The sequence below is a fragment of the Gossypium hirsutum genome, chromosome D05 (genome assembly GCF_007990345.1).
Source record: "Gossypium hirsutum isolate 1008001.06 chromosome D05, Gossypium_hirsutum_v2.1, whole genome shotgun sequence".
Classification (NCBI taxonomy): Eukaryota; Viridiplantae; Streptophyta; class Magnoliopsida; order Malvales; family Malvaceae; genus Gossypium; species Gossypium hirsutum.
Genome location: NC_053441.1, coordinates 25,152,103 through 25,169,713, shown reverse-complemented (window position 1 = coordinate 25,169,713; position 17,611 = coordinate 25,152,103). Strand labels below are relative to the sequence as shown.

The 17,611-nt window shown below is 30.9% G+C and overlaps 3 protein-coding genes across 4 annotated transcripts; 2 read left to right on the top strand and 1 right to left on the bottom strand.

Annotated features, from left to right (window-relative positions):
• Positions 1–5,282: 5,282 nt before the first annotated feature.
• Positions 5,283–6,161, top strand: LOC107902573 (uncharacterized). Its single transcript, XM_016828731.1, has one exon. The coding sequence runs from the start codon at positions 5,283–5,285 to the stop codon at positions 6,159–6,161; it is 879 nt and encodes a 292-aa protein (XP_016684220.1).
• A 5,899-nt stretch (positions 6,162–12,060) lies between these two features.
• On the bottom strand, positions 12,061–17,239 carry LOC107904959 (uncharacterized). Of its 2 annotated transcripts, XM_041094442.1 has the most exons (9): positions 16,527–17,215; positions 16,343–16,435; positions 16,136–16,214; positions 15,947–16,025; positions 15,554–15,593; positions 15,329–15,463; positions 14,626–14,763; positions 14,202–14,356; positions 12,061–13,893 (listed from the first exon to the last, which is right to left on the bottom strand). In XM_041094442.1, exons 1-9 carry the CDS (start codon positions 16,748–16,750, stop codon positions 13,751–13,753), a joined length of 1,086 nt encoding a protein of 361 aa, XP_040950376.1. In that variant the 5' UTR covers positions 16,751–17,215; the 3' UTR covers positions 12,061–13,750. The 2 variants fall into 2 exon arrangements, with proteins under 2 accessions (XP_040950376.1, XP_040950377.1); XM_041094443.1 differs by lacking the exon at positions 12,061–13,893 and having other exon boundaries at positions 13,935–14,356; positions 16,527–17,239.
• On the top strand, positions 12,262–13,792 carry LOC107904960 (AAA-ATPase At3g50940). The gene is made up of 2 exons (XM_041094441.1): positions 12,262–13,209; positions 13,279–13,792. The coding sequence occupies exons 1-2, from the start codon at positions 12,262–12,264 to the stop codon at positions 13,657–13,659; spliced, it is 1,329 nt and encodes a 442-aa protein (XP_040950375.1). The 3' UTR covers positions 13,660–13,792.
• Positions 17,240–17,611: the final 372 nt, after the last annotated feature.

The window sequence follows — 17,611 nt, the reverse complement described above, 5'->3', positions numbered from 1 at the left end:
TCTGCCTTAATCCAGGATGAGATGTCAAGTCGTCATCTGCACTATTGAACCATGTTTAAATGACACATATAAGTATATCTATTATTAAATTAAAAATTTTAAAAAACACATAACACTTAAAACATTTGATCTAAATCTACACTTTATATAAAAACAAGCTAAATGCTCGAAGTTGGAGTTAAATTTTTTATGAATTGCTCACATAAAAGTCAAACATTTTAAAGTAATCTTATAAGAAGAAAATCTTTATGAATGTGCTCAAATGAATGCCAAAACTTACAAAATTATCAAATAAGGGTTTTTCAAATATCGTAAATGATATTAAAAATTATATTTCCAAATAATATTTGGTTCAACCATAATGTGTTATATTCTAAACATGTCACCGTTTATCTAATTTTTATTACACATACATAAAAAAACCTCTTACTTAAATATTTAAAATATTTAAGTTTGCTTCATCAAACTCCTAAAAAATTGAGCATTAGTTTGAACATTAAATGGATGGCTTGTATTGAATTTAAATCATGGCAGACACTAATGCAATGGAATTTGTTTTATTGAACTTTTAAGGGATAATTAAGTAATTACAAATAAAAGAAAAGAAAGGGGATGGAAAAGGAGAAAGGAGCAGAAATGAAAATAAGAAAAAGAAAATGTGAAATACTTTGGTGTTCGGACTTTTTTTATAATAAAGTATTTTGAATTTATATAAATCTTTAAATATTAATAGTTCAGATTATGTAAATTTTAACAGTTTCTTGTGTCATTATTGTATTTATGTTTTTTAATTATTTTTAGGGTTTTTTTGGTGAGTTATAGGACAAAACCCTAACAGCAATGTGATAAACATGACTTGAATTTAGACCATATTTGAGGCGGTGAACACCCTTAGCTATCAGGTCAATATACGGAGTTCAATTACTTTTAGGTATTAATGTTATATCTCAATTCATTTCATATTTTTGTAGTTTTTATATTGTTATTTAATTTAGAGAAAATTTGTCATTATCATATCTCACTTTATAAAATATTTTTGCATAATTAATCATAGTGATTCAATTTAAAAAAAATTATATGTTGTGGCATATTTGTCTTTTTTGTGTATATTTATAGTATTATAATTAAAACATTTTATCCAAATTTACACTTTATATAAAAACAATGTTAAATGTTCAAGTTGGAGTTCAATCTTTTATGAATTACTCACATAAAAATCAAACCTTTCAAAATGGTCTTGTAAGGATAAATTCTTTTACGAATATGCTCAAATGAAGGCCAAAACTTTCAAAATTGTCAAATAAGAGTCAAACCTTTAAAAAAAATCTCAAATAAGGGTTTTTCAAGAAATATTTGTCTTTTTTGCATAGTTAATATTTTGTTTTATATAAAATTTGACATATTTATTATACACACAAAATTGAGTCAAAAATTGACTTTGAAAAATTGGACTTCTATTTATCAACTTTGAAAGAAATACAATCTCTAAATTTCCTGATTATAAAAAAAAAACTCCTTTGATTCTTCTCTTGGATGGAGCTTCAATCCAAGGGTTGCTAAGACTTATCTTGGAAGAATGCAGTTTACTTCAAGAGTTATCGAGGCTTATTCTTGAAGTTGAGTTTGGCAAGATACTTACTTCAGTATTTGATTGGATTGGATTAAAGGCTCTTTGAGACTTGATCTTAAATAAATGATGTTTGCTTCAGCGATTCTTGAAAACGACTTTTATCACCTTTAAGTTGTTGTAATCGGATTGGGGAGAACTTTGATACAAGGTCGTGTAGACTTGATCTTGGATGATTCTGCTTCAAGGGCCTTCTAGGCTTGATCTCGAAAAACGGGTTTAGCCTCTTTTCTGTTAGTTAAACAAGATCGAAGAGTAGCTTTCTTGGGATTTTAGAGAAAACTTCTAGTCTTCAAAATCTTCACCCTAGACTTTGATTTCTAAACTCTTGGACTTCTAAACGAGTGGTACGGTGTTCTTTAAAATTTCTTTGAGTTTTTCAAATTCTTCAGAGATTTCTTGGGATTTTAGAGAAAACTTCTAGTCTTTAAAATCTTCACCCTAGACTTTGATTTCTAAACTCTTGGACTTCTAAACATGTGAAGTTGTGCTAAATGGCTTGAGGGTGACCACTTTTATAGTACCAATTAGTAAAGTAAAAGAAAGTTCTTATAGAACTTAATCTCTTCATTTGACTGTTATACAAGAATTAAACTCTTTTATTGATTATTTATCTCTTCATATTAATTACTTAATTATAGATAAAATAATCATTTAATATTATTGCTTAATTATTTTAATTTAATTAGTAATAATATAAATTTTTATAATCTATCTCTTAATTAATTTAAATCAATCAGAGAACAAATAATTATAGTACAATGTATGATGTCATCATTTTTACCTTGAAATTTTGTCTTAACCTTTAACACCTTTAACCCATATCTGTCACCGAAACAGGGTTTGTAGCATTATCGAAGTTTACAGATTTAAAAATAGTTTACACATATCATTTACTATTTATAACCGAAATCAAACATATTCAATCATAATGCCCCTTGAATGGGCCTTCGAGACCCAATTTATGCTTTAGAAACAAGTCGGGACTAAACTTGAAACTCAAAATTTTTTTTAGGTGCAGGAGATACACACTTATGTCCCAGGCCGTGTGGGCATTCGATGTGAGGCACACGGCCGTGTCCCATCCCGTGTCCATACCCGTGTAACTCTCTTACTTGGGTCACACAACCAGCCACATGCATGTGTGCTAAGCCATGTGGACAATTTAATTTTCAAAAATTAGGTGCAGAAGTCACACAGCCAAGTCACATGCCCAGGTGCTAGTCACACGGCTGAGACATATACCCATGTCTCTGCCAGTGTAAGTAATTCGAAGCATTCTGTTTCTCAAAATTTAAGATGCAGGGGACACACGACCAAACCACACGCCCGTGTGCATGGTCGTGTATCACACACGGCTGAGACACACGCCCGTGTCTCTGCCCATGTGGACAAAATACGGTCATTTCCAAGCCTTATTACTCACCCAAATTTGCCTTGCACCTACATTAACATTTTAACACATTCCCAAGCCAATTCAAAACATTTAAATCAAACCAAAACCAAATCTTATGCATGACATATCATCACATATTTTCAAGTGTCCAAACTTACCAAATACACATATATGCATTTGGGCACATTTTACCAATTATGCTATTACAACTCATTCATCAATAGGCTTACAATTTAGTTCCTAAATCTCAATTTCATCAAATTTCACTTTACAAAAGTTATTTATCTATCAACAACCTTTCATTTTTCTACCATAAATTTCAAAATTTCAGCATACTCATCCATGGAAAACTTTTAATATTTTGATAACTTTACAAATTAATCCCCAAAATAGGTAGATTAGGTTACTACATCTCGGAAATATAAAAATTACTAAAAACGGGACAAGAATGCTTACCCAATTAAGCCAATTTAACTTACTTGAACTCTTTTCTCTTAGCTAGGGTTTCCATGAAAATAATTTGGGGAAAGATGATGAAAAAGATTATATTTTGTTATTTAATTTAATTTAACTATCATCTTTTATTTTTCCACTTTCCAATTTAGCCCTTTTCTTTTATTAAATTTCCATGGATGAATCATCATAAATATCTACTAACTTCTCTTAATGGTCTATTTTCCTTATAAGGGCCTCAAATTTTAAATTCCATAGCTATTTAATCCTTCTAGCTACTAGAATTCAACTTTTGCATTTTATGTAATTTGGTCCTTTTTATAATTAAACATGAAATCGGTAAAATTTTTCTTATCGAAATTTTCTAACGTCTTTCCTATCATAATGCAAACCATACAATAATATTAAAATAAATTTTCTTTTTAACTCGAATTTGTGGTCCCGAAATCACTGTCCCGATTTCACTGAAAACGGGTTGTTACAACACCTATGATAATTTCGACTTAACACATAGCACTTTGTAATTGGTCCAAAAACTTCTTCACCTACATTTATGCATTCATATTATTTTACATGTCAGCATGTTTTTATTATTTCTCATATCTTGTTATAAACTTATGATGATTCAATTACTCTATATTAATTTTAAAAAATTCACCTGAAAATTACATCATTATATTTATCACATGTTAATATAATGAAAATGTCGAGTATTTTGATTAATTTCATTTAATCAATTTGATTAATTTCATTTAATCAATTTGAAATAATCAATAATTTTCTTCCAATAACCATATAGAAAGATTTTAAAAATTTCTTCAAAAATTACGACTCCAATTACAAATACTATCACAATTGCAGATGATATAATATTTGAATACATCTAAATATCTATAACTAAAATCAACCATAACGAATTAAAATCAAACCAAGAACCAAAATATATCTAGAGCTAGACCATAATAAATATGGATAAACACGAATATAGTAGTACTTAAACTAGAATTTATTGATAGAATAATAAAGATTTATAAATGAATTTGCTGTGAACTAAAAAAAACATAAAAAGTTTTAAAACTGTTGATACATGGTATTAACGGAAGTGGAGAAGAAGATAAAAAGGTAGGGTTTGGAGTGTTGTCCCTTCCTTCTCAACTTCCGTTGATATAGTGTTTCAACAATAACAAAATAAAGGATATATTAATTAAAAATAAAAAAATATCGATAAAAATATTTTGAAAAGTTATTTCTAAAAACATAAAATATTATTTTCAAAATAATAAAATAAAAGAAAATAAAAATTACAGAAGGAGTAACTCCTAATTTGTCAATTTATAATATGTATAAAAAAATTAAAAGGCAATGTATGACCCACCACTAGTTTTGATAATATTAAAATCATAGGCTTGAGATTTGCGACACAGCAACGGAGAAAAATAATTGCGCCAACCCGGGACCCGTTCGATCTCGTCCGTTTCGCCTCTTCTGCTGTCTACAGTCTTGCGGACCACCTAACCCACCCCTCGTCTCCCGACGCGTGCTACTCTCCTCTTACTTAAGTCTTTGCTTCGCTCTCTGTCCTTGTCAACCCTATATTATTCAATCATCATTATTTTTTATACATTTTCTCTCTTTTTTTAATGCAAAAAGTGCTGCATGGGTTCATCTATATATAATGCCCTGCGAATCATCATTTCAAATCATTCAGTTCACAAGACCCAAAAAAAAGTTCTTTCTTTTTTTCCTTTCAATAAATTGTGAAAGCAACCTTTAACTTTCACCGTCATTTTTCTTGTAAACAAAACTATGGCTTCCTTTGAATTTGATAACGTCAAGGCCGAGAAAGAAGATGCTTTATGGAGGTACAACATGGAGAAGAAGTTGAAGATTGGACTTCGTTTAACCGGATTTTTGTTGGCTTTGTTTTTGTTTGCATGGTCTTGGTTCCCTACTTTCATCCCTGGCACCCTCGAGGTTACCGGAGATTTTCGCCGCCGTTTGGTTTCTGCTTTTAATGAACCTCTTTTCACCTTTGTCCTTGTAAACTTCATCATCGTTGTTGTTTATATATTGTCTGGCGGAAAACACACCCAGAAACAAACCACAAGCACTGACATCTACGACGAATACGTCGGCAGTTATCGCTGGAGTATACTCAGATCCACCGTCGCCACTGTCGTTCCTGCCGCGGAAGAGAGCATGGTGGACAAACAAATTGTTCATGTAGAAAAGGCGGTTCCTCCGGTTTCTCTTGTAAAGCAGCTAGAACCGACAGTTGAAACGGTTAGAGAGACAAAGACTTCCCTTTCACCAGTTGAACAACCTACAACGACGACGACGGCGAACCGTACAGTACCGACAAAGAAAAAGCCTGCCGTTTCATCAACTGAAGTCAGGGAAAAGGAGTATCTAAGAAGTCAATCAACGATTTCGGAATCTGTAAACCAAAGAGCGCCAATCGAGTTTCGGAGATCCGAGACATCAATCTGCGAAGGTGGCGGCGGAGAGACGGTGGTTTCAGGTATAGAGCCGCGGAGGAAATCAATGGAGGAAATGAGCAACGAAGAGTTTCAGCGGATCATAGATAGTTTCATTGCTGAAAGAAAGAAAACTCTACTGCAAGAAAACACTGCCCATTACACTAGCACAAAAGAAAAGTGCATGCCTATCCTATTGAAGCATTAGGGGGTTAATTACAACATTATTAGGTTTTAGGATCATATAGTATTGATAACTGTTAAGGATGTACAGTGATAATATTTCCCGGCTTAAAATTAATAAGATAATTTATTTAAGTTCTATGAACACAAAACTCCAATCGAATTCAGATCAAACACCATGATCATCAAGCTAATATATGTGTTTCTGCTTTGCCGAGTTTATTACTTGACTTATGAATCAAATGCAATCCATTTTTTTGGTAGAAAAGATGTTGTTAATGGTTCCCAGATATTGAAACTTCAATCTCAAATTTGCCGAATACTATTTTTATAGATATGTAATTGCATAAATCTACGAATTTAAAACCCAGTTTAGTAAAAATTTCAGTACAACCAGAACTGGGGTTTGGTACGAATTTTGGAATCTTTGAGTTTCCTTTTCAGTAACAAATTATTACATTATCTGTTTATTTTATTAAAAAAAAACTTAATTCACCATTTTAAACTATACTCATTTTCTAATTTTGGTAATTAATTTTTTTAGAAAGTATTAATTTCCTTTATTTTAAGTCCATTTTATAACGGATCTTAACAAAAGTTATTAAGCAGCTTTGGCTAACGAAAAGTGTCATGTGACATGTTTTGACTAATGAAAAATGCCACATGATAATTAAGTTTATTTATAATAAAAACATTAAATTTAAATTGACTTTGAGCGGTCATGTGGCGCTATTAGAACACGCCAAGTGTCAATTATTTTTAATTTATGTATTATATATTATATTGATTAAAAATGTAAAAATCATATATAATATATAAAAATTAAAAATGTTATAAATTTTAAAAAAGGTACTCAAATTGCAAAAAAGAGAAACTTGAAACTTGAATACCTTTTTATAATTTTAGAATTATAAATTTTAGAATTTTATACAAAAATATTTTCATACCTTTTTTTTAATTTTTTTACATTTTTTGTAATAATATTATTAATTTCAACTAATTCATTTTCAATTATTGTATTTTTGTAAATTTTATTTTTTATAATTTATATGATTTTTTTCTAGATTATATATATATTTTTCTGAATTTTTTATATATTTATTTCCATTTTTTATACTCTTAATGTGTATATAAATTTAATAAAAGAAAAAAATTACATAAAGATGTCAAATGGCGCTGTGTGATTGGCTATAAGAAATTTTTTTAAATGGACTAAAATATATAAATGAGGCATATTTTAGATACCAAATTGAGAATTTGAATGTACTTTAAATATCAAATTAGGGTAATATACTTCATGAATAAAGCAAAATCCCAATTCTTATTTATCAACTATGGCAATTCAAGAGCCAAAATACTCAAATAAAAAAATTTAAGAAAAAAGCGCCAAAATGCTTTATATTTATCTTCAGTTTGGTTAGAGGGAAACATTCCTTAGTTATTTTATATTTTATTTCATTTCCTTACTGTGTTTTTCTGTTTTATTTTGATATTTTTTATGTTTTGTATTTTAATTAGTGCTGTATGATAAATTAGAAAATTAAGTGTTGAAAAAAATAAGTGTTAAACATTACTGAATTTAAATTATAAATGAGTGTTTGATATATTATTTAAAATAAGCGTTTGATATATTATTTAAAATTGGTTATGGAATATATTTAGATTGTTTGATAAATATAGATATTTTAAATTATAAAAAAATAAAATTTTACATTTTATCCTTAATTTTTAAACATTTCATCTTATTCTAAACAAAAAAAAATCAAATTTTAAACGTAAAATTTTATAGGATAATTTAATATTAAAATAAATAAAATAAAATAAAATTAATTAAAAATATTTGTCATTAAGTGATAAGTAACTCTTATGTATTTATTATTTTTTATACTTTTTTATAAAAAAATTATCAGATTATTTTTATTTTGGATTATCAAACATACATAAAGAATCAAGTTACTGAAAATATTAATTTTAAATTTATTTAAAATTTTCAATGGTCTATCAAATTTAGAGTTACTGTAAGATTAAAATCGAAAGTCTCAAACAATATCAAATTCTTTACCCTGGATTCAACCAGCATTCGTACATAATCCTCAATTGCTTTCCAATTCTTGATGATTATTGCATAGAATATATGCTTTCCAATTTCAGTGTTTGACTATCAGTACCCAAAAAATCTGAAGCTATATATAGTACAGGTATGTAAAAGGGCTGTGAAATGCATGAAAAGAAGCCAAAAAAGGTGACTGTTGGCTTCATGAACACCCCCGGCCCCCCATCATGGAAAATTACACTGTTAATCTCAATTATTATTAATAATTCCTCTACAATAATATCTACTTAAGTGCATTAGAAAAGGGAAACTGGAATTGAGTTGTGTTGTATGTCACCACCAATTGAGAAACGCACGTTTACGTGGTTTGAATTAACAGTCGAAAATGAAAGCACTTTAATAATTTGATTAAATAAAATTAGAATGTTGATGAATTTACAACCAAAAAGCTTCAAATCATTAGCAAGAAAGTCAATAACTTTTGCTCTACTTTTGTCTTAATCTCAGTCTTAATCGTGTTTATCGAAACTTGGTGCAACTTCAGAATCCCTTGGAACAAAAAAAGAGAAAAAAAAGTTGCAATTCCAAGGACAAAGTAGCTCCCACCAACAGCTTTATGTATTGTCCCTTTGAAGTGATATATTGTGTCAAGTCTTCTAATAATTCCTTTTTTCCTTGTAAAAAAAACTCTCATTATTTGCCTATGATTAGACCACAGTACCAAGTAAGTTTGAAAAACTATGAAAACCCAGCTGTTGGCAGTACAATAATTCAAGGCTTTCAAGAACATGGTTTTTATTTGGTCTTCGATGTTTGACAAAAAGGACCCATTGGGATAAAAAAGAAGGGTTGAGGCTATGGTGGTTTAGGCGGTGGTTTGTTAGGGAACAATGGGTTCAGAGTGGGGTTCAAACCTCTCGTGTGATATGGGTACTATTCCTACCTATATATTCGAATCAGATATACATCTTTATCCGATAATCTTTTAGGTTAAGATTCACTTCTTTATAATCATCAACTCTTACCCATGAAAATTATTTAACCAAAAAAGGGGAGGGTAGTTCATTGTTTATTTACTAAGCCATCATCATTACAAACATTTTCGTTGTTTCGCAGCTTGGCATTAACCGTCAACTGGGCGTTGATAAAAAAACAATTATTTGATCCATGCAGGAAGCTCCCGGACAAATGGCAGATATATAATCATTTTATTTCTATTCAACCTTCGACTTTATATATATATATATACACACACACCATGCATCACCTTGACTTCATCACAATATCCATTACCATTACCATTACCTGCAAATTGCATCTCTTTTAAACAAAGTATATCCTGTTACTGCTATATTCAGCTACATATATATATAAATGGGAAACCATTAATATTTTATATTGAAATACAAAGGTAGTTGTTACTTTCATGTTGCGATAGCAATAGTAAATATCTATTATAATATGAAAAAGTGAAAAAGAGCAAGTTGCCAATTGATTTTAAATATTATTATAATATAAGATTTGTCTTCATATTGGAACAATAATATCCTTGTCATTTTTATTTCTCTTCTACTGCTCACTAGCTGTCATATATGATATTCATTTATTTGTTGCTGAATAAAACATCACTTGAACCTTTCAACCAGGGGGCAGCCACCTCTAATATAATATTCATTTCTTTTTAATAATCATTATAAATTTAGATTATATGTTATTTTTGTAAGACAATATCTAGAGTTACTCAAAACTCCTCTTTAACTCATAAATAAAAGGATAATACGTTTCAACACACTCAAACCCACATCCTCCTACATTAACAATAATACCCATATCAATCGAGCTAACTCACAATCGACAATATAATATTATTTTAGTACTTTTTAAAAAGTCTTTTAGATGAGTGTATATCTAAATATAATTCATTGTTTTTTTTTAAATAAAATATTTTGGTATCAATTATCAAACCTATGATCTTCTTTTATTTATTTTTTATACTTATTTATAATATTAAATAAGAATGACAACAGAGCAATAGCCTTTTCCTCGACTCTAATCCCAACGTCAATCCATCATGCCTTTCTGTCCCAAATTTTTAAATAATGTTTCGTAATACGCTAATTTTGGCAAAATTAAACTAAATATATATTATAAAATAAATAAAAATTTAAAACAAAGATATATATAAAATTAAATATATGTTATAATTAAAAAATAAAAAGAAAGGGAATTCATTGTTGATATATTGCATTATAAATTATTATATTAATTTAATATGAAACTAAATGTATGTATCTATTTCTTTAAATGTATACAAATTAAATTAAAAACTAAATTTTTATTTATATATAAAAATTGTATTTTAAGTCTCATATGTATAATTATATTAAATTAAAATTTATGTATCAAATTACACATTAAAACGAAATTGTTGATTGTTCTTTAGTAAGTATAACTTGAATGATTGATGTTTGAATTATTGTAAAATTGCAAGTGATTTAACGTAATTTCTCGGAAGCAACGAGGAAACTGGGATTAGGGGGGCAGACCACTAGATTACGTTGAGTCGATGACAATAAATGGAGGGTTTCATAAACAAAAGAAATAAAAAGAAAATTTCCTAATACAAAAAACAAAAATGAAATATTTTGTAGGTCAAAAACTGGGGCATGATCCACTTTAATAAGATTTAATGAGTCCTTCATTTTGAAACAAAAATTGGTCCCCCACTTTTCTTCTTTTCCAAATACCAAACTGCGACAACTCCTTTTTTATACTCTTCTTGTCGTCAATATCAACATTTATATACATTTTATTTCTTTTCAAAGGTATATTTAGTATAAATAGACTACATACATAATACAAATTGATATTAAATATGGAAAAGAAGAATAAAAAAGATTTTGGGACATTACATATATAATAATAATAATTATTATATGTTATTATTTACTATCATAAAATATTAACTCGGTCTAAAAGTGATCTAATTTGATTAAGATTTATTAGGATTTAATTATTAAATAAAGTATAGGTCAAATATGTATAAATACTCTACTAACTAATTTCTAATTCTAATTAGTGATGCACTAATTAGAAATTAGGGTTAATGTGTAAAAGTACAAATTGAAATTAAATCAATACAAAGCACAATAAATTAAGAATCCAAAAGAATTTGAATAAAATTCCGACTAAATGACAAATTTGGCCACTAACGTTTAAATGTTTTGGCCCTAATTGTATTTTTGAGCTTTTTTTGCCATAAACATTTATTCTTTTTTTATCAATTTACTTTTTTTTTAACATATTTGATGAAAGTATCGTTTAAAAAGTTAACGAGATGATGTCGACTTTCATACGTGGAATATTTTTCATGAGATGTAATTTATTACTTAGATAACCCGATAAAATAATTATATGTGAAAAATAATAAAATAAATAATTCATGAAGTTAAAAAATAACTCTTAATTAAAAAAAATAAACGTAATTATCTAAAAAAAAAGTTTCAAAATGAAAGTATACATTCAATATTTTCGATTTGATTTATTAAAACATTTTTTTAGATAATTACATTTATTTTCTTTAAATTAAGAGTTATTTTTTTAATTTCATATATAATTTATTTATTTTATTATTTTTCACATGTAATTATTTTATTGGGTTACTGAAGTAATAAATTATATCTCATTAAAAATGTTCTACATCATCCTCGTTAATTTTTTTAATGGTAATTTCATTAAATCTGTTAGAAAAAGTAGTTTGAAAAAAAAATACAAAGTTTAATGGCAAAAAAACTAAAAAAATACAATTAGAGCTATTTATGCTTTTTGACCCGAACTGACGAAATTGTAGATTTGGGAATTTTAATTCCTATTTGCAAAGGAAACCACGTTGGGCTGCCTAATATATTTTTAGCTTTTCCTTGTACAAATTGTGGGCTTCTTTGTTGGATTTCCTTGTTGGGCCTGGAAAGGCAACCTATGCATGAATACTTTTTCTCCCAGAGAATTCTTAGCTTAAAACCTCTCTAAAACCCCCCGAAAATGGACTCTTCTACACACTAAGAAAAAAAAAATGTGGTTTTCAACCAAAGCTATGCCTTCCTACGAAGCAATTCTGTCAGCAACCGCCTCTCTCACCGCTTCCGTCATTCTTTTACGAACCGTCGCCAATGATTTCATCCCCGAATCCATCAAAGATCGTCTCTTTTTACACCTTCACAAGATTTCGTCCTCTTTATCTTCTCAGCTCACGGTCGTCATCGAAGAATCCGACGGGCTCACGGCCAATCAAGTCTTCCACGCCGCAAATGTTTACTTGGGCGAAAAGCTGTCGTCGTCCACGCCGAGGATCAAAGTTAACAAGCCCCAAAAAGAGAAGCGTTTGCAAGTGACTACCGACAAGAATCAAGAAATGGTGGATGTATTCAAAGGTGTGAAGTTGAAGTGGGTGTTGCTGTCTACTTCGAGGAACCATGTTTTAAAGAAGAACAACAAAAATGGGGTTTTAAAGGAGGAAATACGGTACTTCGAGCTGAGTTTTCATAAGAAGAACAGGGAGATGGTGTTGGGTTCTTACTTGCCTTACCTTCTTCAAAAAGCAAAAGAGATTAAAGAAAAGAACAAGACATTGAAGCTTCACACGGTTGATTACAATGGCACTGATTATTGGGGTTCCATCAATCTTGATCATCCAGCAAGTTTTAATACAATGGCAATGGATCCAGCAGTGAAGACTGCACTGATTGAAGATCTTGATAGGTTTTCAAGGAGAAGAGAGTTTTACAGGAGAGTAGGGAAGGCTTGGAAACGTGGGTATTTGTTATATGGACCACCTGGAACAGGGAAGTCAAGTTTGGTTGCTGCCATGGCTAATTATCTTAAGTTTGATGTTTATGATTTGGATTTGAAAGAAATTCAATGCAATTCGGATTTGAGGAGATTATTAATTGGGACTGGTAATGGATCTATAATTGTCATTGAAGACATTGATACTTCACTAGATTCTGCTGAAGATGACAAGGTATGCATCAATAATGAAATATCCCTTAAAATCTATTGGCTCATTTGACCATTGGTGCCTTTACTGCAGGTTACATTATCTGGTCTGCTGAACTTCATTGATGGACTGTGGTCAAGTTGTGGGGATGAAAGGATAATAGTGTTTACAACCAATCACAAGGACCGTCTTGATCCAGTGCTGCTAAGACCAGGACGCATGGATATGCACCTCCATATGTCTTACTGCACATTTAGTGGTTTCAAAACCCTGGCTTCTAATTACTTGCGAATTCAAGATCATCAACTTTTTGGTGAAATCAAAGGGTGGTTAGATAAGGTTCAGGCAACACCAGCTGAGGTTGCAGGAGAGTTGATGAAATGTGAAGATCCTGATGTTGCTCTTCGAGGACTTATCAAATGGTTTCATAACAGGGCTAACACTGAGAGGCAGGACGGTAGTTTGAATATTTAAATAGTGTTTAGGACCTGATTTTGTAATAGCTGTTACTGCCATTCTTTTTGCTGCAGATAGAAAAAAACAAATAACCTGTTCAAGCTGAATATCAATAAATAAATAAAAACATCACAATTATGTTATGTTCAAACTGAATTGCACCGTCCTTTGCCGTTGTAATGTCTTGGTCTTGAGTTGATTTGAGAATGGATGACGTATAGTTTTCTACAGATGCCCGATTGCAGTCGCTTACTACAGTCAGGGAAGCAATAAGAGCAAGATTCAGACATAAATAACTTCAATAAGGCATGACATTTACAGTAGAACAACAAAAACAACAAAGCTTGTTACTTCACAGTTACGCAACCTTGTGGTTTTGCCTTAAAAAAAAGTCTCTAAAACTAGCCAAGAATGAACGCTGGTGAAATGCATACAGATTTATAGCTAAAATGGGTTCTCAATCTGGTCGATTATGCTCTGTAATCCAGATTTATAGCTTGGATAAAGAAGCTGCACAGCCAATTCATTCTTCATATGCGCATTAGAAACTCGTTTCTCACCTTTTAAAGTTGTTTTTTGAACAAATGGTTCAGCTCTCTCATGAGAAGTGATTTCCTTGACCAGCGAAGGCCACTTTTTCTCAACCAAGTCCAATGCATAAGCAAATACCTCTTTCCGAGATGCCGGATCATCATCTACAATATTGTAAATTCTCCTGAAAAAAGTTACAACATAATGACTGGTTCGATATCTAGATGCCATAGACAAGATATTTAGAAGGTTATTAGAAGTTCCAAGAATCATGAATTTGATTCTGCATGATGGAGGTTGTCGAATTACAAACTGATATTTTGATGCCAAATCTCTTCTTGAAAGTAGATTGTAGTATGATATTCTGAATTCTTAATCAAATGGACTTCAATTGATACTTATTCAGTAAAAATTCACTAGCGAACCTAACTGCAGCTGATAATTAAAGCATACCTGGAGAGTTGGATGCGAATGCTGGCCTTGAGTGCTTGACAAATGTCCGCCACGTGAACTCTGGACGTGAATTGTTTAGCAACTCTCCGTTTCTGGGATTCTGATAAAGGTCCCTGCTTAATTATTGTGTCAACGGCACTGCAAAGGAAAGAAGCAGTTCTCACTCATAAGCCTCCTGAAAGTTTGTGCAGAACTTGAAGTGCACAACAATAAGCTAAAATGAACATTTATGACACGAAAAGTTCGATTTAAATTCATTGATGATTAATAATGACATTATTAATTTAAATGAACATTTATAACCAGTATTAGAGTAACTCAAACATGGTTGGTGTGGATCACGAGTATATTAAATTTTTTCCAATTTTTCCATGTATGCAAATAGTTTTTGGAATTTCTTAACCCCATGCATTTGACTTGTATATGCCAGGTATGGGTGCTGGACATGGATACTTTAAGGAAAATGAAGAATCAAAACAACATAGAACAAATCTGCCGATAACTTCTTTTTTGAATAATGATCTGCTGATAGCATTAACATACAAAGGTGGAGCTGATTTACATAGCTAATCATACATGAACTATAAAGGCCAAAATTTACCTAATATCACCATCTTCATAAAATAAACTCGTGCTAACATGTGAGTTCCTTACTAAATAGTAATTCTAAGCATCAAACTACTGGTTATGAAAACTATCAAACCTTCTACCAGGGCCATAGATACCTCCAAGTCGGAATACTTGTGCCTTGATCCCAACATCATGTGCTAGATTCAACCATCCTTGCTCAGCAACTAACCTCAATTTAGCCATCTCATTTGTAGGGCTAGCAAGGAAACTGCAATTATATATAATGCAGGAAATTAGTACTCCCAATGGGGGGTCATTTATAAAACACTAGTCTATGTGGGTATGGTCTTGGTCTTACTCCTCGTCCACGCATGCACCACCACAATCCCCATATACACCTGTTAAGATCACAGTGGATTTCCATGCCAGATAAGTTTTGCTAAACATAATGAGGTTGTTAGGCATGAGGTATCAAATTGTACTATTACTTTTAAGGAGTAAATGGTGCAAGGTTTTGTCCATTACAAGGAAGACGAACTTCTAAAATACACAACGAAGCTCTCCAACAGATACCATAGTCCCCTCTATTGATGAGTAAAGCCGCAGAACAGTGTGAACATGACAATGGCTAGATAGTTTTTCAAGTTTTAAAGCAGAACATTAAGCTGATATAGATTACTTGCAGATATTCAAGCATTAATGCATGCTATGTTCAGCAAAACAGCAGATATGAATATGATGAAAGGTATACTTGTAGAGGACAAATAACAGAGCCACTGAAGATTGCCATCTATCATTGTACTTCTTAGAAGTTCTCCATGTTGAAGCATCTAAAAATCAACAAATGAAAAAAATATGCCAAATTAAAAACCTCAAAAAAATGAGCATGTTGGCCAAAAAAGGATCAAATACAGTAGGCACCGAAACATTCTCAGCATACCGGATCACCAATACCCATAATAGGAGGAATTGAGACAAGAAGATGTGTATAGGATTTCAATGTATTCATGGTACCCATCCTATAGAACATAAAACATGAAGCAAAAATCATTACAAAAAGGAAATTATGACAAAAGCAAATAAAAAGAAGCAAGATGCAATATACAGACATAATTGCAAATGAAATTAAATAAAAACTAAAACTTACTCTGGCTGATTTGCATCAAAAAGTAGAACATCGAGTCCTCTTTCCTGAAGTTCATTTCTCTTCTTCATGCTTGTGCAAGTCCCAGAGACAATCCTGCATATAGAAGCATAGAAATGAACCAACGATGAATGAATTCTTTAAAATTTTAATAAATTACAGATAGTGGATAGTTAGGAAATCTTACCAGCCTTCATTCCGGAGCTCCTTAGCAAAGAATTGTCCGACAAAACCCATGCCAAGAATAAACATCCGATTCTGAGAATCTTGGCCCGTCTTCTCCGTTTGGTAACAGCTAACCCCATTCGCATAAGTTAAAAACTTTGGGGTTCTAGCTGATTTTCGTAAACGATGGTTAAATTGAAGGGGAATGCCTGAGAAAAAATGTCCTGATAATTGACAAATTTCCATCTCCCGAAAGTATGGCTTTTGAAACGTTATTGTCACTTTCCTTATAGTTTTGGATCACAATAAAGATTTAATCACTCAAATACAAGCTAAAGTGATCGAGTATATGATATCCTTCTCCTTTCTGCCCATTTTTGGCGTTGATTTTCGTTTTGTGAATAGGGGTGCAAATGCCGCAGCCGATTGGGTAGCTGGCAAGACACGTTTAAGAACTTGTCCCCTTGATTAGGCGATTTCGCCCCCCGCTGCTCTTTTGAGCTTGTTGTAAGGATTGTTTCCTGTTTCTGGTTGTTTTAATGAACAAAAAAATACAAGCTAAAGCGGCTTAGCAAGGATTAGGAGAGACAAGAGGCTTTAGATTACCCAGATACACGACTATGGCAATCAAAGTCGGAAGAATATTAGTTGCTTTAGGACACTGCTGGTTAATTGGATTAGCCACCATTACTGGGCTCAACACCTTGAACATGACCATGAGGGTAAAAACTCTTCATTACAATAATATCTTTCCTTTAATTGTACATATTTTATCATTTTAACCTTAATTATGAGATATTCAACAAATTCAACCCTAAATCCCTCAACATAAATGATGCAAGGTAAATTTGTTAAAATTAAACCAAATTAACAGAATATATAAATTTTAAAAGTTAAAATTATTATTATACCAATCAAAATAATATACCATTAAAAAAGACATTACGACAATAATTAATTGTCCAACTTTCAAAATTAATAAAAATTAAATTGTTTTGAATTTTTTATAGTATCAATTTACTTATTTTCACCTCCAAAACCATAAGGATAATATTTCTTTCATTAAAATATACCATAGGCACCCATATTTTTTTTGAATTTGTAATT

What these genes read in the sequence shown, in the direction of transcription:
- LOC107904960 (XM_041094441.1), top strand. Translation starts at nt 12,262, where the DNA reads ATGTGGTTTTCAACCAAAGCTATGCCTTCCTACGAAGCAATTCTGTCA. An exon ending in ATTCTGCTGAAGATGACAAG is followed by an intron (nt 13,210 to 13,278) that starts GTATGCATCAAT and finishes CCTTTACTGCAG; the next exon opens with GTTACATTATCTGGTCTGCT.
- LOC107904959 (XM_041094442.1), bottom strand. Translation starts at nt 16,750, where the DNA reads ATGGAAATTTGTCAATTATCAGGACATTTTTTCTCAGGCATTCCCCTT. An exon ending in TTTGATGCAAATCAGCCAGA is followed by an intron (nt 16,215 to 16,342) that starts GTAAGTTTTAGT and finishes TATGTTCTATAG; the next exon opens with GATGGGTACCATGAATACAT. An exon ending in TCAAAAAACAACTTTAAAAG is followed by an intron (nt 13,894 to 14,201) that starts GTGAGAAACGAG and finishes CCCTGACTGTAG; the next exon opens with TAAGCGACTGCAATCGGGCA.
- LOC107902573 (XM_016828731.1), top strand. Translation starts at nt 5,283, where the DNA reads ATGGCTTCCTTTGAATTTGATAACGTCAAGGCCGAGAAAGAAGATGCT.